Here is a 17,844-nt window from a genome sequence, read left to right on the forward strand (position 1 = left end):
TTGAGTTTTGGCTGGAGCCCTCTACCCCTTCCCCAGTTGCCAGCATGGTGGGTCTTCATTGACATCATTCCCTGAGGAGCAAAAGGTTAAATAATTAGTTATCCGAAGATACGGAGGTTGAAAATGTGTATTTTCAGAATGGGAAAGGAGGACGAATTTTGTACCCTCCCCCACCAAAAAACAACAAACTGTCAGATTCTAACGGTTGAATCTCTGTCTTCTGTTGTCAGTCCCCAGGAGATAAAACACAGCGGAAGCACCATGTTTGCATAGCATCTTTTGTTTCTTGGAAGCATTTCCACATGTCTGTCCCCATCTATCACTCATTTCCAGCCCCTGCCCGGGAAGGTGACTCCCCATTCTTGTGTATTCATTGTCTTAACCTGGGCCTTCACTCCCCTGGTTTCTTTTCTCATTTGATAATAAGCATGTCCTCTCTTCCAGCCAGACACATCTCACTCTGCTTTGGGAGGTTTCAACAAATAGCCATCTCTTTTGTCACCAGAGCATAAAATCTGTCTGCTTCCCTCCCCCTTCTCTAACCTTTTCTGGTTTCAAAATATACTCCTATCTTTTTGGAAGGATAAGGTTTAGTTTTCTTTTAAATAGTGTTCAGACTTGCTTGCTAACCCTGCACAAGGGGAGCACGTCAGTGGAATTTCTGAGACAGGTGATTAGCTCCCCACTGGAGCCTGGCAGTTTGTTCCCCACCCCACCCCCCTCTGTCCACCGCCATCCCACCTCCTCCATCACACTGTGCTCTGGACAGAGACCTGGAGGCAGTCCTGGGCTGGTGCCTCCCCACTTCCCACCTCCTCCTTCCTCCCTCTCCTCACCCCATATGGGAACTTGAGAAGGAAACCTTGTTAGCAGTCCCTGGTCCAGCCCTGGTCTCCAGGCTCTTTGAGAAGGTTAGTAGGGTGACTCCAGGGAGGGGGTGTGCAGCATCGGGGTCTCCCTGAGCAGCCCTGCCCAGCTGTCCAACCCCCCATGATCACTGTGTCAGGGGCACTCATGGGGGCAGCTCCTCCGAAGGCATGGCTGTAGCCCACCCCACCCCAGCATAGCAAGGGTAGGTCCTAAAGGACCCCGCAGTGAGCTGCCTCCTCTCACACCCCAGCACAAGCTAGCGATATCACTGTTTTTTAATTTTTTAAAATGTTTCCTGATTTTAGGACTCTCCAAGTGAGACACGTTATTATAGAAAAACTTAAAAATATATTTAAACAAAAGGAAAGGAAGGCCCTTCCATCACCCCACTGTAAGATTATGTGTTGTGATGTTTTTGTGAATTTCCTTCCAGATTTCCCCCTACAGGTACCCAGGTCTGTGTGTGATTTTTCCCTGTGCCAGATGTTATTTTTCTTAAATTTTTTTAATGTTTTATTTATTTTTGAGAGAGAGACAGAGAGACAGAGTGTGAGTGGGAGAAGGGCAGAGAGAGAGGGAGACACAGAATCCGAAGCAGGCTCCAGGCTCTGAGCTGTCAGCATGGAGCCTGACATGGGACTTGAAGTCACAGACTACAAGATCATGACCTGGGCTGAAGTCGGACACTTAACTGACTGAGCCACCCAGGTGTGCCCCCCTCCCCCTGCCGTGCCAGGTGTTTCATGTCTTTACCGGTTTTGTCCTACGTCTTGGTGGATAGCAGTGTTCTCATATTTCCTGCTTCCTTGCACCTCTTCCCTGGGCCTCCCTGTTGGTTGCTCAGGGCTTATGTGTGGCCAAGTGTAGAAGAATGAGAATGGATCTGGCCTTGTTAATTCTCTGGATGACTTTCAGAAGACCAGGAGAGAGGAATCCAGATCTCCTTCCCACCGTCCCCAACGAGTGGCTAGCCACTGGGCACTGAGTGAGGCCAGGTGAAGACCTTGGGGTCTGAGTGTGCAAGGGCCCCAGCGTGGGTGTGTTTATCATGGCAGGTGGGGCCCCTTTGGGCCCCCACTGGCTATGTTTCTCATTCTCCTCTCTGTAGGTTTCATGCTGCTGAGTGGGTTGGCACATAGAGGGTATATACATGGCAGTCCATTTTGACTTAGCCACCTGTTTCTGCCTGTGTATTTTTATCCCAACCAGCAGTGAACTGAAAGTAATCACAAAGTTTTCTTGACTTCTGATGCTTATTGCATCTTCTCACCTGTGGCATGGGCACCTACCTCAGATAAGGATCTGATTTGTGTGAATTTCCCAGTCTGGAGAGCCCAGGAAATCAGAGTCGCAGGATGGGAAGGGAATAGAAACATCAGTGAATCTGCCCCTAGAGTTTCCCTTGTAATGTTTGTATTACCTCTAGAACAGATATGGTTACCTACCTCAGTCCCACTCGAACACCTCAGAGAACAGGGCCTTGCCTCATGTTGAGGTCGCCCACTCATGTTTGAATGATTTCTATGATTTCATTTATGAAGGATATGTAGGAACATTTGGGTAGTACTTTATAAATTTATAAAATATCTTACTCTGGAACATTATCTGTCTAGATGTACCTGAGAGGCAAGGAAAGGCCTCCAAATATTTCATCTTGTAGGTGTCTGAGGTCAGGTTGGTGGCTTAAGCCGCAGAGCTGGTAAATGGAGGAAATAGGACTCAAATGCAGCTCTTCTGGCTCCCAGCATGGCTCTCTTTCCCTCCCATCTCTTGTAGGTAGAAGGTTCTTCTGTTGACTGAAGGTTCTTTCTCTGGATCTTCTGCTTGTTGGTTCTCCCCTTTGGAGCCATAGAAAATAAATGTTACTTTCTCCTTCTGATGCAGTGTGAAATATTTGAAGATAACTATTGTGTTCCCCACGTCCTCTCCATATTAAACACACAGTTCCTTCAACCATTCTTCTCTAATTCCATCATTTATTCAAAACGCATCTCCTGGGTGTGTGCATCATTAGGTGTGGGAGGTACAGTGGTAAGTGGGAGCCCCAGTCTTCAAGGAGAGAGATGTAAAAGGCATAATTGAGCCATTGTGTTTGGCCTCAGACTTCTGCTCAATCCTTCTCTGTCTAGTGAGTACTCTTGCCACTGTGCCCAGCTCTGGCAATCCTCTCCAGACAGTCAGCTGTTGTCTACTGGGTGGGAGAGGGGTGTTCACCTGGCTGCTAGTCTGAGGGCCAGGATCTGAGGGCCTGGCTTTCAGGCTTTCCATGTGCCCTTGTTTCTAGCCCCAGCCACAGCCCTGCTTCAAGGGGTGGTGCATAGCACCTTTGCTATGGGTGTGGTTGTCCCCCGCCCCCTGACCGCACCCAGCACCTCAGGTCTCTGCCTTCTGTTTTGCTAGGTCCGTTTCCTAGCTTCTAAAATTGCACTGACCTCTTTTTCTATCTTCGCCGTTGTATTCTTTCCTGTTCTTTTTGCTTCTGTGGGTTCTTACTTTCTTCTTTTTAAGTCTTGTACTATTACTGTGGTGGTTTTAGAGTGTGTTCTCTGTGCTTAACTAGAAGTTTCTCAGGCACTTTCATACATTTGTACAGCAGCTAAGCCATGGCTTCTCCATTCTGTACTGTCACAAGATGTTTAAAAGTTATTTTCATTTTTGAATAGATTCCATTCACGTAATAAAAATGATTCTTTAAAAAGATACTTAAAAATCCTACATTGACAGGTCTTGCTTCCGTGTGTTTCCTTCATCCTGTTCCCCACCCCCCAACCCCCTAGAGGCAACGACTTTGATTAGTTTCTTTATGCAGATACAAGCAAATGCGGATTACTAATTTTTTTTATCTCTCCCTATTTTATGCAAAAATTAGTATGTTATGGCCTGTTCGGTATGTCCCCGTGGTCTATCCATGTCCATGCATAGAGAGCTTTTTGTTATTCATCATGCTGAACCCCCATAGTGTGGACGGACTGCAGTTTATGTAACCATTTCCTACCAACTAACACAGGTTGTTTCTAGTCTTTGCCATGACAGATCATCCTACAACAAATACCTCAAACATACATAGTTTTGCATGTGTGCAGGTGTACTGGAAAGATAAATTCCCTAAAGTGGAATTAGTGGTATTTTGAGTCCAAGTATGGGAGCCTAGGTCTCCTGGTGTCGGTCTAGGACCATCATCTGGCTAGTGACTCATTCTAAAGCTTGATTTTGCCACCAGCCACATCTGACACTGGCCGTGCATGGGCTGGAAGTGGTTTGCCCTCTTACTGCTATTTCCCATTGCTTGGGTTCAGGGTGGCTGAGGCCAGAAGGGAGGGCTTCTGAAGGTGACATCAAACCCAGGCCCTCTGTGGGTTGGGAGTGGCAGGTTCCGCTCTGCTAGTCACATGGCGGGGTCGGCAGATCCCATTGTGTCAGCCACATTTTCTCTCATTATCTCTAGTTCTGGCTGCTGGAACCGTACACCTTTTCTCTACTGTGGGCCCTCAAAGGCAGGAAACGATGGTTGTCTTTTCACATTTGTCATCCTAAAGGGTTTTTTCAAGTGGCAATTAAGGTGCTCTGGCAAAGGTGCGTGTGGCAGCAAAGCAGCCGGAGCTCTGTGTCACCAGCAGTCTTGTCCTCAACTCTGGAGCAACAGAGGGCTCCTGCAGCCTCTCCCCAGAACATCTGGTCATGCAGATACCAGCGTGTGGTCATCCCAGGTGGAAGCAGGCTCCTGGGAGGTTAGACAGCTTCCCCAGGTTTTCAGCTAGCAGGTGGGGAGGAGGGATCTGGACTGACCTCCAAGCCTGACTTCCTGCTCCAGCTCTCTGCCTCTGAGAGAACTAGATAACTTCCTTCCAGTTATCCAGTTGTCTCTAGGAAGGATTAGTGATATAGTGTAGATGCTGTCAAGGTTAGGGTGTCTCTGATCTTGTTCCCCTTGGCCTCACTCTTCCTCATCACAACCTTCCTCCCATGCTGGTCAGTGAACACCTCGCACCACCCATGTGGCAGCCTCCCTTTCCCAGCCCCTTCCCCAGCCCAAATTTGGTCTTTCTCGTACACTTGGCCTCTCTCTTTCCTCCATACCACTGCACATACCCTGCCCCCCCATTCTTTCCTCTCCCCACTCTCTGCCCTTCCTGTGGGGAGCTACCAAGCACAACAGAGAGCTTTTCCAAAGGTCACTTTTTTGTTGCTATTTATTCTTGCCAGTTTGCTGAAAGTTTGAAAGAGCTTGAGATGCTATCAAACCCCCAGATTCTTGGGAGGAAGTGGGGTTTCTTGAATTGCCTAGGGAGCTCTAGCTGAAAGCCACTATTTATAAGAAGACATCAGCTCTACACTTCTGGGGCTCTGAGGGGAAGGCAGGGTGGGCAGGGCCAGATCGCTCACCCCTGGCTTCTCCACTGAGGGGTTTCTGGTGAGCCCTTGCAGCAGGCCATATGAGCCAGTGGGAGCTTTCACCAGGGGGCTGGATTTCGTAAGGGCTGCTCAGGCCCCGGGCTTGCTCTGAGCTCTGCCTGTTTTTGGTCTTCCAGTCCACAGCCGCCACAGCCCCAGGTCCCCGAGACTCCCTGGGCAGATGAGGGCGGCTCCGTTTATCACCTGACCGACGAAGACTTTGACCAGTTTGTGAAGGAACACTCCTCTGTTCTCGTCATGTTCCACGCCCCATGTGAGTGGAACCTTGCTCCTGCCACAGCCTTTCCTCTCTCAGCGTAGGACAGGCACTGCTCTGGGACACGAGTCCAGTGAGCACTGGCCTGTTGGATGCCTCCTCTATGCCAGGATGCACTGGTGCCAGGCAAGGTTCCCCGCCCCCACGGCACACACAGCCCACCCTGCATCACCATTGGAACAGTACCCATGTCCTCATCAGGCCCCGGTGTTCCTCACCTCAACCTAGTGGGCCTGAGCACGTTCCCCTAAGTCAGCATAAGTCGGGAAATGCAAATAAATTTCCCAGAATTGGAGGAATTAGGACTGGAGGGGTCCTGAGATACTACCTAGAACAGTAATCACCTCTAATCTAGGTGGGGGAAATTGAGGCCCCAACAGAGCCCGTATCTTGCCCAGCAGCTGAGACGGCCCAGCAAGGCCAGGTCTGGAGCCTCAGATCCCCCAGCATGTAAAATGCCTTCCTTCTGCTTCACCTGAAAGTTTCATGCCCTAAAGTGGCCACAGTGGATCAAGGAAGGGAAATGTGTGAGTGCTGTAAAAGGTGTCTGCAATAATGACTGGGAGGCCTCAGGAGTTTTCTAGGCGAGTGTCCTCCCCATCCTCTTGGAGAATGGAGAAATTGATTATAATTTGTTTCCAAGAGGGAGAAGGTTGCACCTGGAGGGGTGAGCAAGGGGATGACAGCCCTGGGACACAGAGTTCCTAGGAAAGTCAGGCCCACTGCCATGGGTGCCCAGGGTCCTCAGCACCCTGGGACAGATGGGAGGCGGGGCATGCTCTTCTCTTAGAGCTTCTTGCCAGCTCTTTGGTCCAGTGATGGCAGGAAAGAGATTGTGAAGAAAAACAAGCAAGAAATAACTACTTTGGGTTTATTTTATTTTAGTTTTTAAAGTTCATTTGTTTATTTTGAGAGAGACAGCACGAGCAGGGGAGGGGCAGAGAGAGAGGGAGACAGAGAATCCCAAGCAGGCTCCGTACTATCAGCATGGAGCCTGACATGGGGCTCGAACCCACGAAACCATGAGATCACGACGTGAGCCAAAACCAAGGGTTGGATGCTTCACCGACTGAGCCACCCAGACACCCCTATAAATAACTACTTTGTAGATCAGTGCCATAAACCGTCCTGTCCATAGAGGCATATTCAGTGAGGAGAATGCAGTATTAATCGTCGCATGGGTAGGGATCTTTATGCTAACAGCTGTGTATCACCCTGTGGTGATAAAGTGGCTCCCCCTAGGGTCACCTTTCACCTTACCCACAGCGCCAAAAGGCAAGTATGATTAGCCCCATTTTACAGACAAGGAGACTGTCTCACAGAGAAATGGCACAAATTGTACATTGCTCTATAAGTCCTATACTGCTGAGCCCTGGTCTCCCTACCCTCCCCTTTCTCTGCTGTATCGCAGAGTTTGGTTTGGTTAGTTGGGAGCTGTTCACAAGCAGATCACCATTGGGGATTTCCTCAGCTCCTTTCTTTCTAATAAGTGCCAGATTTTTAAGAGAATCCAAAGGAAAGTATTCCTATACCCTTTTTTCTGAATTTCTAGAAAACTGGCAAAACACGCAAACAACTAAGTTTCAAAGAGCTTCCTGCTTAAGGGTGATGATGGGGCCTTGGGAGCACTTCACCCCCAGCCCTGCCAGGGCCTTAGTGAGCGTGTCCCTGTGGTTGGCAGGAACCGAAAAGCTGCCTGCCAGTGAGCCCTGCAGCGTCTTCCTGGCTGAGATGTGCTCTCCCCACCCATGTCAGAGCTGCTGATGGAAGCCAGTCGGGCAGCAAGTTACATTGCGTCTAGAATTGGGATCACCCCGCCTGCATCCCTGTCCCAGCAGTACTGGCTGACTGTGATCAGTTCCTCCCTGGGAATGTCACCCCTGCGTGTCGGTCCTTGCAGCCTGCATCAAGAGAGCCTACCCAGTTCCTGACACAGTACAGAATGGTGTGAGCAGTGATTTGTGGTTTATGCATCTCAGCGTGAAGAGTATGGACCCCTTTGATGAATCCTGTATATTATTCCAAAACAATATGTACCAGATACATTGGAATTGTTTTGTTTTGTTTTGTTTTGTTTTTTTGAGAAGGGGAGGTACAAGTGAGTGAGGGGCAGAGAGAGGGGGAGAGAGAAAGAAGCGGGGCTCACCTGAAGCAGGGCTCGAGCTCACGAACCACGAGATCATGACCTGAGCCGAAGTCAAGTGCTTAACCCACTGAGCCTCACAGGCGCCCCATATTGGAATTGTTTAATAATTGTTTATTAAGCCCTTTCTTTTTCAGAACCTGGGTTGCACACTGGGTAATTTTTGTCTGTGTTCTTTCTTGTAGTCTTTGGTTGTGAGCAGTCTACTGTAGTAGCTGATGCTTACAGGGTCTGGGGCCTGGAAACTGTCTGTCCCTTACCCTCTTCCCTCCCTGAACCAGAAGGATCTTGTTCATTACTTCACCCCTCCCCCACCCAAGGTCATCTGTGGGCATGGAATAAGGGCTTAAAGAATGAGAAAACAGGGGCGCCTGGGTGGCGCAGTCGGTTAAGCGTCCGACTTCAGCCAGGTCACGATCTCGCGGTCCGTGAGTTCGAGCCCCGCGTCGGGCTCTGGGCTGATGGCTCAGAGCCTGGAGCCTGTTTCCGATTCTGTGTCTCCCTCTCTCTCTGCCCCTCCCCCGTTCATGCTCTGTCTCTCTCTGTCCCAAAAATAAACGTTGAAAAAAAAATTTTTTTAAAAAAAGAATGAGAAAACAAACTAATAAAGTTGTTTAGAGCTAAATTAGAGAAAGAGAGCCAGAAACCAGATGGCTCTTGTTTTCCCCATTAGTCATTGTTATTAATAAATATTTTGAAAGCCACCCCGCTCTGTGTAGAGCCCTGTTGAGGGGGCTATGATTTCAAACTTAGCAAATGGGAGACGTCTGCGGCTTCTGCTGGTGGGTGTCTGCCTGTGAGGGCCCCTGCGTTCCCAGATGAAGTACCTGCTAGCCCCCTGGCTGTGCACGTGTGTGCGTGTGTGGGTTTACTTCTGCTGGACCAGCAGTGATAGGGATCAGGGCAATAGCATGAGGGGAAACTTCCTGATGAGCTGCCTGTTACTGTTCCTGTCAGAGGGGAATGGCTTCCCATTGGATAATCTCTCTGCACAGTACTTCCGTATCCAGGAGTATGGTCTGTCATCTGAGAAGGGAGGGAATGCACGCAGTTTTGAGAGAATTCGGAACCCAAGAGGGGAGAGCCGCAAGCACCGAAATTTTGGCTGCCTAGCTGTGAGTCTTATGCTGGAGTGCTCCCCATAACCTGCAGTGCTTGGGAAACCACTTTTGTGGCATTTGACCTGGGGAAAAGGATAAACGGTAGGAGGCCAGAGACTGGCAGTGCTGTCCTAGTTTTCCTAAGTGCATAAAAGGTGAATGCTGGAAATCAGTAGTATTACAGGCTTCCATCCCAGAGCAAACAGGAAGTGGTTTAGAAGCAGACCGTTTGGAGGCTTAGAAGAACAAGTTGGGATCTTTCAACACAGGAGACCATAGTTTCTACTAAGGATTGCTGGACGTGCTTGATTTGTTTCTTAGGACATGATTACTGAGTTCGTGAATTAACACGTCTTTCTTTTATCAAAAGCAAATCTCTGTTTTCCTGACTGTATGGATAAGAGGGGCGGGATGGGGCCGCCCTGACAGGAGCACCTCCTTGGTGCTGAATGAATGTGAGTCAGGCCTGGCTCTGTCTAGAGGGTGGTACTTGTTTTTTATTCAACAGTTTTGTTAACACTCTAAAAAACAAGGCATACTTCTAAATCTGCAAGGGTTAGAGCTGGAAAAAGGATAGCTAGCTAAAATATTGAACAATTGCATTTAAGATTTTTAAAGATGCCAATAGTCTGAAATAGGGCTCAAACTAAAAAGCTGAATTTGTTTTTCTGACTTTCTGGTAATTAAAAAGGGATGCATGTACATTTTATAAAGGGATAACGTAGGAAAATATAGAGAAGAAAATTAACATTCCTGACACTGACTCCCAGAAAGAGTCATGGTCCCTCTTTGCAGTGTTATTTCTATGCACAGAGTATGTGCTTGCTCAATGTCAGATGCTTCCCGGTTCCACTCTGAAAGGCCAGGAAGAGAAAGGATCTTCAGCTTTCCACCTTACTGATGCCTGCCCCAGGTGGGTGCTCCCTGGCATCTGTACGTTCCAGAAGCAAATCACTTGGTTCTGTGCTTGAACTTTCACAGGGTACCTATGGAGCTGACCCCCTGGATTCTTGGCAGGAAAAGCCCCTGTTGTTGCCTATTATCAAACCTCCAGTGGCCTCCTGCTTCTTTACCGTCTTTTCCAGCTTTCTTGCCACTTACTTTCCACCTCAGCCTCTCCTCTTGCCTTATTACCTTCTTTCCCTCACCCTTGCCTTCTAGCTGGAGTGGGTTAGAAACCTCATACAGATCCTTCTGCAGCCTCTACATCTGATGCCTGAGTCATCACTGAGCAAATAAGCACAGGCGCTCAGCACAGTGCAGGGCCCTCCACGTACGTTAGTTCCAGTCCTGGCCCAGATCACACCGAGGGAACGACAGGGGCTGAGATTTACAAGCAGGTTTGCTCTGTGGACCTCGCCTTCCGGAATTGGGATGAGCCTCCTGGGGAGGACAGTCTGAGTGTGAGCAGTGGGCTCTGAGAGGAGGGTGTGTGCTGTGCAGTGTAGGGATAGAGTGGGGGCCTCACTCGTAGCCCTGGGGCAACCCTCCATGGCTCAGCGCTTCCCCCTTTGCATCCATCTGGCCTTCAGTGTGGGGCCTGGCATGGACGAGGGAGGCTGCAGCACCAGGCCCAGCTCTCTGACCCCACAGAGAACAGTGTCCAAAAAGGGTGTGGTGGCCGAACACAGACTACTGCCGCTCCTGGAGCCTTTTGTTTCTTTCTGCAACTTCCTGAAGGAGAAAAGTCAGAATGCATTGTCCTCATCTTCTTGTCACTGTGTGTTTGGCTGCAGGAACACCCACCTGCTCCCCCCTGTCTGTGTGCCTGCAGCCCTGCATTGGGCCACGGAAGGACACTACCTGAGGGAGCATCACCTACGTGGGGCTGGTAGAAGGAACAAAGGAGGGCTCACAGGGAGGGTGTCCCCGAGAAGCAGCTTGTCCCCCCCGTGCACCCCTGCCTCATCCACCTGCATTCCTGGGCAACAGGTCCAGGGGTTTTCTTGGAAACGTGTGCTGGAGGCTGCTGGGCCTGGCCTGCCTTCCAGGAGCTGGGCTGTCTCCCTCGGCTCGGTAGCAGAGCCCTGTCAGACTCCAGATTTTCTGCTTCTTACTTTCTGTCTTATTCTCAATTAATATGATCTTCGTATAAAATCTAGAAGGTACAGAGAAGTATAAATGATCAAGGTGGAAAAAAACCACCTACAATCCCGTTATCCAGAAGCAACCACTTGTCACTTTTTGGCGTCATTCTTTCTAGTTTATTTCCCCCCCCCTTTTTTTTTTTTATTTTTTCAATCAACATATAGGTAAATAGAGTTTTTTTCTGACATGTGTGGATTTGTGTAACTGTCATGCCATAAAAGTCCTTCATGCTATCACTTTTATTTATTTTTTTTTTAATTTTTTTTTTCAACGTTTATTTATTTTTAAGACAGAGAGAGACAGAGCATGAACGGGGGAGGGGCAGAGAGAGAGGGAGACACAGAATCGGAAACAGGCCCCAGGCTCCGAGCCATCAGCCCAGAGCCCGACGCGGGGCTCGAACTCACGGACCGCGAGATCGCGACCTGGCTGAAGTCGGACGCTTAACCGACTGCGCCACCCAGGCGCCCCAATCACTTTTATTTTTAATTGCACAAACAACATAAGGATAATATTAACGTTTTTATTATTGGCAGCGCAAGGTTCAAGGGATATAGAAGAATCTAGTATGAACAGTGAAGTCCCCACTCCCTCTCCTGAGCCCCTACTGGGGTTGACCATTGCTACCAGTTGGAACATCTTTCTCCTCCTTTTGTGCTTCTACCTAAATATCAGTGTTTTGAGTTTAGGTTTTTTATATTAATAGTATCATTTCCTGTCTTCTTCTGTGGCTTGCTTGTTTTCACTTACCAGTGGGTCTTGAAGATGTTTTTGTGTACATGTAGATGTTGGCATATAAATCTACCTCGATCTTTCCAACCATTGAATAGTATTTAATAATTGAGATATAGATTTTAAACCATTCCCTAGTGATAGACATTGGCCACCAGTCTTTGATTAGTCAAACAGTGCAGTGAACATTTGTAAGCATATGTATTCGGGAACATGTCTAAATATTCGTGACTCACTCCTGAAACTGAAGTTCTGGACCACAGGATGAGTGTGCTTGAGCTTCGATAGATACTGCCAGCTTCCCTCCAGAAAGTCTTTGCCACACCTGGCAGTGTGTGACAGCCTGCATCCTTGCCAGCCACGGATACTGTCCGCCTTTTCAATTCCTGCCAAACTGGGCAAAAGGGCAACTTGCCCACAGCTCCTTGACCTCTGGAGAAATTGAGCATCCTTTCATGTGCTAGTCAGCCTTCCGTAGTTCTTCTGTGAATCACTTATTCATATCCTTTGCCCATTTTTCTGCTGGTTTTTTTTCTTCTCGAGCTGCAACTCTATACTTATCGATAGTAATCTTGATATGTTTTCTCACACGAGCCACGTGTTCTCTTTGTAGTCTGTTACTAGCTCTAACTTTATGGTGCCTTTCATTGTACAAAAGCTTCCTTTTTTGTAGTCAAATAGTTAAGTAGAATATTTATGGAGCACTTACCATGGATCAGGCATTTGTTCTAAGCAGTTTGTATCTACTAACTCATTTGATATTCACAAAAGATCTTAAGAAGTAGATATCATGATTTTCCCTAATTTATAGGTTGGGGCAGAAAGGCACCAGAAGGTTGAGAAACTGGCCAAAGGTCACTTAGCCAAAAAGATAGAGCCAGGATGAAAACCTGCACCCCTGAGCCTTCTGCAAGCCTGTCTTTCCCCATCTTGACCTCTGGGATTCATGGCTTGCCTGGGAAATCCATCCCTAGGTTATAAAACCAGTGCCCTGCATTTTGTTCTAATATTTTTGTTTTTTTCATCTTGTTCTTTAATTCCTCTGTATTCTTCATCTTGTTGTACCAGATGGGAAGAAAGGATTTAATTTTATTTAAGTCCTTTTTTCCATGCATGTTTTTCCTTTACATCTTTCTTAAAATTATCTTGTGTTTTCTTATGTTATTAAAAATTCTTTTTTGTACATGCTTTTTGTGGTCACATAATATTCCATTGTATAATGGCACCATAAATTACTTAGCCAGCACCATAATGTTGCAGGTTCGAGTTGTTTACCGTATTTCCCCATTATAAATCACACTGCAGAGAACAGTTTCATGCATAAATATTTGTCCACATGTCAGATTATTTCCTTAGGATAGAAGCCTGGAAGAAAAAATTTAAAAGCTTGTTATCTACATTTTCCACTAATGTAAAGGAAGAGAAAAAAAAACAACACTCTCTTTTTGCACAAGAAGAGGGCTGTGTGATGGATGGAGGCATCCATCAGTGTGTGAGCCTGCCCCCAGAGTGTCTGTGAGTATCTACGAGTCAGCTTTGTTGTGTATACAGCTAGAAGCTTTGAAAGAGCCCTGCGGTTGTTGTGTATACAGCTAGAAGCTTTGAAAGAGCCCTGCGGTCCCTGGAGGAGCTCATCACAGTGTTAAAATGTGAGTGTGTCTGCTAGCATCTGTAGGAGCCCCACTTCCTGACATACTCTCAGCCAAGTTCCAGGCAAGGCAGCAGGAATGTGGATAGGAAAATCCAGGCTCCCTATAGGGTCCCAGTTACATGGGAGCTTTCCAGATTAATCTGGTCGCCTGGAAAATCCTGGCTCCAGGATCCAGGGAAGTCTCCATAGCTGATCTGTAATAAAATCATAGGTATAATTAAAGTTGGTGTAATCCAGAGGAATTGGAAAGCTTGGGGTTGACGGGAGGCTAACATTCCCACAGCCAGAAAAGAATGTGCTCGAGGAGTTGACACGCAGCCCCTGTGCCAGGTCATGAAAATCAGCGTAAGTGCACTTACACAGATGATAAAAACCCAACAAGGAAGTTTGGCAGTAAAACTTAATGGCCTATCAAATCACAATCAGGACACTAAAACTCAGTGGGCTGGAGTCCTGCTTCTGCTCTGTAACCTCCTCCTCTGGCTCTCACGCAGCCCCCATGGCCAGGACATCCTGAAGGCCAGGCCCAAAAGGCTGGGGCTGGGGTCAAGGCAGGCACTGCCCAGGACCCACAGAGCTCCAGAACAGGTGGGTACCAACAAGGGAGATGTTCGTCTGGCCAGACCTTTCTCTTCTTTGGGGCCTGGTCATTCTCCTTGTCATAACTCTCTTTACAGAGGTTTATTGCCTAGCCTTCGTATCTTGTTCAGGAAGCAGAGGGAACTGGTGCTGTAAGCAAGGGGAAGAGTACTCTAGGGTATGAAGGAGAAGCTGTAGAACAAAATCTATAGATGTTGGAGATTTCCAGAGATGTTTTACAGACCTTGTAAGGAGCAGAAGTGAATAAATGGTGGGCAGGGGGTGGGTATGTACCCAGTAACTGGCTTGGCTGCCAGTTATACTAAATAGTCAAACTAGCAACTATTCGGATACAAGCATGACTCTTGCCCCAAAAGAATTTAGTCCAGTTAAACCTTGTGCGCACAGGTGTAAACCTGAACAGTGTAGGCATGAAGTTAACTCATCCAAAATGTGTGTTGACTGCCATCCTCAGTATCAGGGATACGGTGGTGAGCTAGACACACAGCCAAGTCTGTACAGAGCTTGCATTCCAGTTGGAATGGACAGGTTCAAGTAAGAAGATGACTCCAGTTGTTGTTTTTTTAAAGTTTATTTATTTATTTTGAGAGAGAGCACGAGCTGGGGAGACGCAGAGAGAGGGAGAGAGAGAATCCCAAGCAGGCTTCGCTCTGTCAGCACAAAGCACGAAGCGGGGCTTGAACTCACAAACTACAAGATTGTGACCCAAGCCGAAATCAAGATTCAGATGCTTAACTGACTGAGCCACCATAGGCACCTCCTGATCACTCCAGTTGTTTTGAGTACAGTTAAGAAAATAAATAGGATATTGGAAGAGAACATGATGGTGTGAGGCTCCTCTGGATTAGATGATCAGGGAATTTCTCTGTGGAAGTGACATCTGAGCTAACACCTGAATGATGTGAAAGTGGTCAGCCGTGCACAGACATGGGGAAAAGACATGTTCCAGGTGAGAGTACATGAAGACCCGTGAAGTAGAAGTGAACTTGGTCTGATAGAACAGAAAGAAGGCCACAGGTTGCAGAGCAGAGGACAGGAGGGAGGTGACAGGAGCTGAGGTCGGTGGGTGGGAGAGTCAGATGGCGTGCAGTTTATGGCCATGGTGGAGTTTGGATTTTGATGTACCTGTAATGGACAGCCATTGCAAAGTTATAACCAAGAGAGTTTGATCTGATTTATGTCTTGAAAAGATGTCCTGGCTGCTCCTAAATATCAGAAGACAGCAATATAACAGTCACAAGGCAGTACGAAATTAAATGCCATGGAAATATATGAATAAGTACTTTGTGAGTAGAAGAGAAATGGTTGGTTTGGTGGGGATGGAATGAACCAAAGACTCAGGGTAGGGGCCGGAGCCTGGCAGGCACTGTGTGGAGATGCCTGGTCCATCAGGGCAAGGGCTGTGATGATGAGGAGTGGGTGCTGACGGACAGAAGAATTTGGGGGGAATTTTGTGTCATGTGGATACAGTGATGGGAACTCCAGCCAGAAGATCCACCTCAATCCCATGTCAGGGCCCATCTCTGGCTCTAATGAGCTTGTCGCATCTGTCTCATTGGGCTGGCAAAGCCCAGTACAGTGAGCAGGTACTTTTATTATCTTAAGGAGAGTCCTGGGAGACCGGGCCAGCAGTCCAGGAGAGAGGCATGAGTGCAAACTAAAGAGGCTGGACATTTCCCGGCATATCTTCCACTTGTCCCTCCCATGTCTGTGATAGACCCTTCCTCCCAGTGAGCCAATTCTCAGGCTCAGAGTCCATCTCTGGCCCACCACAGATAGAAGCTAGCAGGTGATATGGAAGTCTATTTGCTACCCCAGCAGGACAGTGGCATCAAAGGGCCAGAACTTGATAAAGGTATGAAGGTGAATTCTCTTATCTTCAGGGGTCCTGTCACATTGGGACATTTTGGAAAGAAATAGTGGTTTTCTGTCAGTGGCAATGGCTGGCTTTTCTTTATCTTCCCTCCCCCAGTCCCCAGTCCATCGCACTGCCCACCTTGACCATGGGCCCTGCTGGCACTTGGCCTGACGATACCATTCATATCTTGTTTATGGGAGAGGGTGGTCAGGGGTGAGTCTCCCTGCCACTCCTGCCTTTTTTAGAGGCCAGTTGGAGCCTTGAGCCCAGGTCTCCACTGGACTGAGTGGGTGACCCCGGCCACTCACTTCCTCTTCTCCAGGGCAGGCTGAATTCTTGGGTGACAGATCAGCATTAGGAGTTCCTCTGAGCTTCCTTTTCCTGACTTCTCTTCATGCAAGGTGAGCCTCCACCACCACAGTCAGGAAGGGCCAGTCTGGGAACGGGAGAATGGGTGATCCCTTGGGGCAGGCTGCCAGGAGCTGTCAGCCTGGAGGCAGGCCGAAGGAGTGGGGGTCCACTTTAAGAATTCTAGAACCCCTTCATCCTGACCATAAGCTCCAGAGAATGACTTACTCCTTTGCTCTTAGTGAGAACCAGGGAAAAAAAGTTCATTTTAGTATATTCCACGTCAAGTCAGTAGACTCTTCTGCAGAATATTCCATTACTCCTGACACATGGATTGGTGTGAATGGACACTTGAGCCTTGACACCTGTAGGGACAGCTCTGTGCTCTTTTGCCCCACCTCCCATGGGAAAGAATGCCTTGGAGTTGGGCCTTGTGTGCCTTGACTTTTAACTGGGGACTGTGAGCCAAATAGGGGATCGGATCCCTATGAAGTTATACGTAAATTTGGACTTTATACGCATCAGTCTGGGAGAAGGGAAGGAGAAGCTTTTATTAAATTCTTAAGAGTGTCAGTGACCCAGGAAGCCCCAGAGTCCCACCCTGAGCTGAGGAAGATGCTCTCTCTTGCTGTTGTGGGTAGCAGCTCGCCGCAGGCAGAGGCCTGTGTGGTGTCCGGAGCTGGATCGTGTGTTTTCCATCTGGGGGACAGTTCAGTGAAGTAGAAATAACACTGCACACTCTATATGCTTCAGGCACATTCTGTTAAATGGGTTTTTATAGTCTTTCCTGAGAACCTGCCTAGAATCTGTGTATGAAATTGTTTCTTTGGGGAAAACGTGTTTTCAGTTCTAGATGAACTTAACTGAAACAAAACAAAACAATCCTTTGTAACCTGATTGCTTAGAAAGTGACTAATGGCTTGTGATAGCACTAAATGTTCATTTCTGGCAAATGATGTTCTTATGTTTCAATGTCATGGTGATCTATGGTTCGAGGCATCCTGAGTGGGCTGTAGTCAGACCATGAACCCACAGGTTTCCCTTATCCTTGGGCCCATTTGAGAAGGACCAAAATGCTGGTGCCACTGAGAATTGTAGCTGCTCCCTGGGCTGAATTGCATCAGGGACAGTTCTATCCACTGAGTCATCTCATGGCTCCCCAGAGTGCTCTGTCCAAAGAGGGGCTTGACGGCTCTGGCCTGGATGCTGCATGATCGCTTAAAGTTTCTACTGTCAGTGTGTGGGTGGGGGAGGGGGGGATGCAGCATAGCCACTGTGGAACCCCTTGTCCCTGGGAGGAACGGGTAAGCGTGGACTGAGGAAGCTGAGAACAGGCAGGGGTGGAGGGGACATGTTTGTGTTCTGGTACCCCCTGGGGCTGAGCTCTGCAGGAGTGACCTTGGAGAAGACAGGAACTTTTGCCCCAGCCAAGTGCTCAGATGGAAGCAGGAAAGCCCTTCCCATGGCTTGGTGGCTTCCGGAGGCTGTGGGAAGTCTCCTCTGCTAATACTGGTATGTCTGTCTGCCTCCCTTTCTCCCAAGTTAGCTACAGAATTGCAGTGCTGTTGGCTTCCACACAGCCGTACCCCACGAGAAGGCCGAGCTCTGTCCCTGCCTTCTGCTTAGCCTGCTTCAAGCGTGGCCCCCACGGAGCCAGGTTCACCTTTTAGCTGTCCCAAGCCTGAGCCAGTCTGGACCTCCTTGCTTCACAGCCCCTGCAGTGTTAGAAGCCAGAAAGTACTCTCTACTAAAATGAAAGCCATGTACAAATGTCCTGACATCACC

The 17,844-nt window shown here is 48.2% G+C and overlaps 1 protein-coding gene across 2 annotated transcripts in view; it reads left to right on the forward strand.

Annotated features, from left to right (window-relative positions):
* Positions 1 to 17,844, forward strand: part of PDIA5 (protein disulfide isomerase family A member 5) — a 92,136-nt gene that overhangs the window by 57,184 nt on the left and 17,108 nt on the right. For both annotated transcript variants that reach the window (XM_040484707.1, XM_040484706.1), the window contains exon 11: positions 5,400 to 5,536. In XM_040484707.1, coding sequence (XP_040340641.1) covers positions 5,400 to 5,536 — 137 coding nt within the window. The remainder of the gene's footprint in view (positions 1 to 5,399; positions 5,537 to 17,844) is intronic.

This window comes from Herpailurus yagouaroundi, unplaced genomic scaffold, assembly GCF_014898765.1.
Source record: "Herpailurus yagouaroundi ecotype Mexico unplaced genomic scaffold, PumYag 162, whole genome shotgun sequence".
Taxonomy (NCBI): Eukaryota; Metazoa; Chordata; class Mammalia; order Carnivora; family Felidae; genus Herpailurus; species Herpailurus yagouaroundi.